Source organism: Notothenia coriiceps, unplaced genomic scaffold (assembly GCF_000735185.1).
Source record: "Notothenia coriiceps isolate Sejong01 unplaced genomic scaffold, NC01 NC01_scaffold00019001, whole genome shotgun sequence".
Taxonomy (NCBI): Eukaryota; Metazoa; Chordata; class Actinopteri; order Perciformes; family Nototheniidae; genus Notothenia; species Notothenia coriiceps.
Genome location: NW_011351702.1, coordinates 1,252,290 through 1,258,080, shown reverse-complemented (window position 1 = coordinate 1,258,080; position 5,791 = coordinate 1,252,290). Strand labels below are relative to the sequence as shown.

At 42.5% G+C, this 5,791-nt stretch overlaps 1 protein-coding gene across 1 annotated transcript in view; it reads left to right on the top strand.

Moving 5' to 3' along the window:
* cunh8orf34 (chromosome unknown C8orf34 homolog) overlaps positions 1-5,791 on the top strand; it is a 24,116-nt gene continuing 18,325 nt past the window's right edge. The window contains exon 1 of the mRNA XM_010778410.1: positions 1-505. Within this exon, the coding sequence (XP_010776712.1) occupies positions 140-505 (366 nt within the window). The 5' untranslated portion in view covers positions 1-139. The remainder of the gene's footprint in view (positions 506-5,791) is intronic.

Genomic DNA, 5,791 nt, shown 5'->3' with positions numbered 1-5,791 from the left:
TAAAAGCCCCAGGAATCAGCAATATGGCTAATGGAAACCTACTAAGCACCACAATCATCTTGAGTGTTGTACTAACTTATCTCCTCTCTCCCCCTCAGAGGTGGAGAAGGACCTGGCTAAACTGGCAGAAGTGGGTAAAATGACGAGTCGTATCTCCAACAATCCTCTCTCTCTGCACCACACCCCCTTCCTCCCCCCGATAAACCCCCCCCACCGCCAACTCCCCGACACCCTGCCCCTCACCATGGGCCGGACTCCATCTCCTAGCAACCTTAGCAGCAGGAGTACAACTCCCAGAACCCCCAGGACTCCCATAACTCCCAACAGCCTGCTGAGGCGCTCCAGTTTTGACCGAGGAGCCCATAAAGAGGTGACCTTCAGGAGGTCAAGGAGCCGCCCTGTGACCCCCACCTGCCTGCCGGCCAGACCCCGACCCCTGCTGACCCCCCCGGGACTCAGCACCACCGACAGCCTGGGGGCCAGCCTGAGGGCGTACCTGTCAGAGGTGAGAAGAGGAACACACACACACACACACACACACACACACACACACACACACACACACACACACACACACACACACACACACACACACACACACACACACACACACACACACTGAGAGAGAGAGAGAGTCAACTAGACTAGCTGTTCTTTATCATTATATTTAAGATATTACATGGAAGATTTATTATTACACACACACACATCCAAATGGACTAATCCGTGGAGCTCCTCACACACACACACTCTCTCAGCTGCGAAACTGGCGCGCTTACATTGTAGGTGCTCCGTGTTTGGGGGGGTGCGGGTGCTAGTGGAGCCTCGCAGATGGGGGTGCTGGAGCCCCCTCACCCCCCCCTTCCCGCATCCATGGTGTTCAGGCTGAGTTTCGCGGTGTCTCGCAGACCCCACGCAGCAACCAGGAAACGACACCAGTAACCCAGCTCACACTGTCCGCTCCTCGAGCCTCAAAGGGCGGAGCAACGAGCCCCTCAACGTCCCGCCAACACGGCACCCAGACCCCACGCAGCATTCTCAGCTGTTTNGTAGCAGTGTGTGTAGCAGTGTGTGTAGGAGTGTGTGAATGAGTGTGTGTAGCAGTGTGTGTAGCAGTGTGTGAATGAGTGTGTGTAGCAGTGTGTGTAGCAGTTTGTAGCAGTGTGTAGCAGTGTGTGAATGAGTGTGAACGCTGTGTTTATCTCCGTGTGTTTCTGTTTGTGTCTCACCCTCAGTAAACCTTCCTATCTGGAAACGGAACTCTTTTATTCCTTTAACTTCAGCTCCATCTCTCAGACCCGCTTCCTGCTCGGGCCAAACAGATAACGCTGAGAAAAACCAGCCATAGGGGGCTTTGAACGCATCACGATGAAGCACAGTGACTGAGGGGGGATGTCTTTTAGTTGTAAAGGAGATGTGTGTGTGATCCACACGCCACACGTCTTTGAATGAATAAACGTAATGACATGTTATTTTGTAGGAGAATAAAAAGCCCCGATGAAGATCTTTGTGCCTAAAACTCACCTTGTTTCGTAGTTTATTTGCAGAAATGACATGATAAACTCAGTAAACACTTCCTCTGGTCTCATCCCCTCACACTGACAGAGACTCCCTTGTATTTCTTTTATCTGACATCAGATTCAAACAGATATCATCAGTAAAAACACGCTATGGTTGCATCATGTTAAAGAACAGTGAGCTATTGATTTCAGGTGAAGACGTCTCTTTGTTTAGTTCTGAAACACGGTGTCTGTGTGTATCTATGCTCCAGATGTATCTGTGACAGCATTACTTTTACGTCAACGTGCTAAAAGCTATTTGAAATGTATTTGTATGAATGGGAGAAGCTGCGATGAAGGAATGCACGCCCTACAACGCACCTTTCTTCCCAGTTTCTTTGCAGAAATGACAGACTTGATGAACTCAGGAAACTCTTCCTCTTTGTCTCGTCCTCTCAGGCTGACACAGAGTCCCTTCTTTGTTTTATATCTGACATAAGATTTAAACAGATATGATATGAAAAAGCTCTTTTAAACTGTGTTTTTATGAATGGGAGAAGCTGTGATGAAGATCTTTTTTTTTTAAACGACATGTATAACACTTCCTCTTTGTCTCATCCTCCCTCATCCCCTATCTGTTCGTTATCTTGCATTGGTTTTCCCAGCATGCATTGCAGTGTTGTGTCTGATTCCCCGCTGTGTGTTGTGTGCAGGTTGCAGGGTGACAGCCTATCAGACGGCAGATCTGAAGAGTGTCGGCCAATCAGCTCCGAGCAGGCCGTGCCCGACATCTCAGGTGAGCTGCAAGACAAACACTTATTTTAAATAATGTTGGGAAAACACTGAATTTCCTCTTCCATCATGAGAGCAACATGATCACAAAGGTATCAACTGTAGCTGTGAACATGACAGGATGTGTGATTACCTAGAAGAGCATCAGGACTGTTTGAGGCATATGATAGCTCTGTGATTAACATGATGATTCAGCCTCTATGGAGAGAGACATATGACAAGCATGCTCATTTCTGACGTGGAGCTAATCTGAAGTAAACGTGGACTTGTAGTCGTCTCTCCTGAGAAATTTATCACTTGTGATGGTATGACTATATGTGGACTTGTAGTCGTCCTCCTCCTGAGAAATTGTCATCTTGCTGATGTATGACTATATGTGGACTTGTAGTCGTCTCTCTCCCTGAGAAATTTCATCTCTGTCGATAGGTATGACTATATGTGTGACTTGTAGTCGTCCTCTCCCTGAGAAATTTCGATCCCTGATGTATGACTGATATGTGCGACTTGTAAGTCTCCTCTCCTGTAGAATTTCATCTCTTGTGATGGTATGACTATATGTGGACTTGTAGTCGTCCTCTCGCTGAGAAATTTCGATCTCTGTGCATGTATGACTATATGTGGGACTTGTAGTCGTCCTCTCCTGAGAAATTTCATCTCATGGATGTATCATGATATGTGGACTGAGTCGCCCTCTCGCTGAGAAATTGTCATCTCTGTGATGTATAGACTATATGTGGACTTTGTAGTCCGTCGCTCTCCTGAGATAATTCTCATTCTCTGAATGTTGACTATATGTGGACTTGTAGAGTCGTCCCTCCTCCTGAGAAACTTTCATCTCTGTGATGTATGACTTATGTGGACTTGTAGTCGTCCTCTCCTGAGAAATTTCATCTTTGTTGATGTATGACTAATAATGTGAGACTTGTAGTCGGTCCTCTCCTGAGAAATCCTCATCTCTGTGTATGTATGACTAATATGTGGACGTTGTAGTCGGTCCCTTCCCTCTGAGAAATTTCATCTCTGTTGACTATGGACTATATGTGGAGACTTGTAGTCGTCCTAACCTGAGAAATTCTCAATTCTCCTGTGAAGTATGACTGTATATGTGGAACTTGTAGTCGTCCTCTCCGTGAGAAATTCATCTTTGTGATGTATCGACTACTAGTGGGACGGTGTAGTCGTCCTCTCCTGAGAAATTTCATCTCTGTGATGGTATGACCATATGTGGACTTGTAGTCGTCCCACTCGCTGAAAAATTTCATCTCTGTGATGTATGACTATATGTGGACTTGTAGTCGTCCTCTCCTGAGAGAATTTCGATCCCCTTATGATGTATGACTAGTATGTGGACTTGTAGTCGTCCTTCTCCCTGGAAATTCATCTCGTGACGTATGACTATATGTGGAGCTTGTAGTCGTCCTCTCCTGAGAAATTTCGATCTCTGATTGTGTATGATCCTACTATGTGGATCTTGTAAGTCGTCCGTCTCCTTTGAGAAATTTCATCTCTGTATGTATGACTATATGTGGACTTGTAGTCGGTCCTCTCGCTGAGAAAAATTCTTCATCTCTGTGCCATGTATGACTAATGTGGACGTTGTAGTCGTCCTCTCCTGAGAATTTGCATCTCTATGATAGTAATGACTATATGTGGTGGCTTGTAGTCGGGCCCTCCTGAAAATTTCATCTCTGTGACGTATTGACTATATGTGGACTTGTAGTCGTCCCTCTCCTGAGAAATTTCATCCTGTGATGTATGACTATATGTTGATGACTTGTTAGTCGTCCCTCTCCTGAGAAATTTCATCTCTTGGTATGTATGACTATATGTGCGACTTGAGTCGTCCTCTCCTGAGAAATTTTCATCTCTGTGAATGTATGACTATACCAATATGTGGACTTGTAGTCGCTCGCTCTACTGAGAAATTTCATCTCTTGCTGTCCATTTATGTCGTATTTATTAGGAGACAGAGAAAACAACGGGACATGAAAATGGTATTTCCCACAAAAGTTACATGAGTCTTGACGTCAATAAGGAGGTAGCGGGGGGACCTCGAAGCTGGAATCTCGACGTGAGAATTTCGACGGTCTGACGAGTGTTATTTGTGTCGTTAATATAAGGTTTATTCTCTTGACAATCGAGCAGGTTACGCCCGGGTTACACGGGTCACGATGTCGTCGTTTCTCTGTTGTTCTCCTCCTCTGCTTTCCGGTTCTATTTAATATTTATTCAATTTTGTCAGCCTTGTTTAATACAAAATGTTTCGCAGTGTAATTTTTTACTACTTATAAAGTTTCTTTTCCTCTGAAAGATTGTTAGACCGAACTTTTACGCGTAGTTCGAAGAAAAGTGCGGGATGGTAGAGTTACATTAATAAATACACAAAATAACAAAAACAAAATAAGTGACACAACAAAACAGAGAGTCGACGAAGTGGTGATTTTCGGAGTCCCCAGACGGGACTACGTACTGCAGACACACGGTCAAATCTTCTTCCTTTGCGGCAGGCATCCTTTGAGAACTAAGTAGGACTAGACTAGTAATTTGAAAAATTTTGGCGGTGTGAATTCCAATTTTCTCTTTTCGTTCTCGAAGGTCTGAGAAAAGTCTTCAAACCTAGTGCTTCTACTAGAGTAATACTTGAGTAAATTGTCTTTGTTTGCCCACGGTTTTGTTCTTAAGTAAAACGACCTTATAACCTCTTTTTTATATATTTATATATTCTTTATATAAAACTAAACTAAATAACTGCCTTCACACATTTGTTATTATATGTTTTTTATTATTAATGTAATTTTGGTGAATTGTTTGAATTTTGTCATAGTTTCAACTAATTGTTTCTACTATACTAACTGAAGTTTAATGTATATTGTGCTTAAATAGGTAGTATATGCTTCTTAACAAATATAATATTTATCTTGTTAATAATTATGACATACTTCGGTGACTTGTCAGGTGGGGCGGGGCATCAAACGATTTAATTACAAAAAAACCCTGGAAAACCCGAAACAAACTTTTAGAGTGAGCAGTGGCGAACTCGAAGTTCAGAGTCCCTAGGTACTAAAAAACTAGGAGAGGTTTTTACTTCAGTTATTTGATTTTTCTCTTAAACACGCATAAAAAGTTTTTAGAGTTTTAAGACAGGAAAAGTTTTTAGTTTTTTAAGACATAAAAAGAGTTTTAGAGTTTTAGACTCGAAAAGTTTTTTAGAGTTTTAAGATAAAAGTTTTTTAGACTTTTAAGACTGAAAGAGTTTTAAGAATGAAAAAAATAAAAATAAAAGAAAGTTTTTAGACTGAAAAAGAGTCTTTTAGACGGAAAAGAGTTTTTAGATGTTTTTACGATCTGAAAAAGAGCTTGATTAGCACAATAAAAAGATTATTTTTTACACGAGTTTTCAGGCTGCAAAAGATTTTTTTTAGAGTTTAGACTGCATAAAAAGTCTTCAAGACTGAAAAAGAGTGTTTAGAGTTGTAAGATGAAACCCCCCGAAGAGGTTC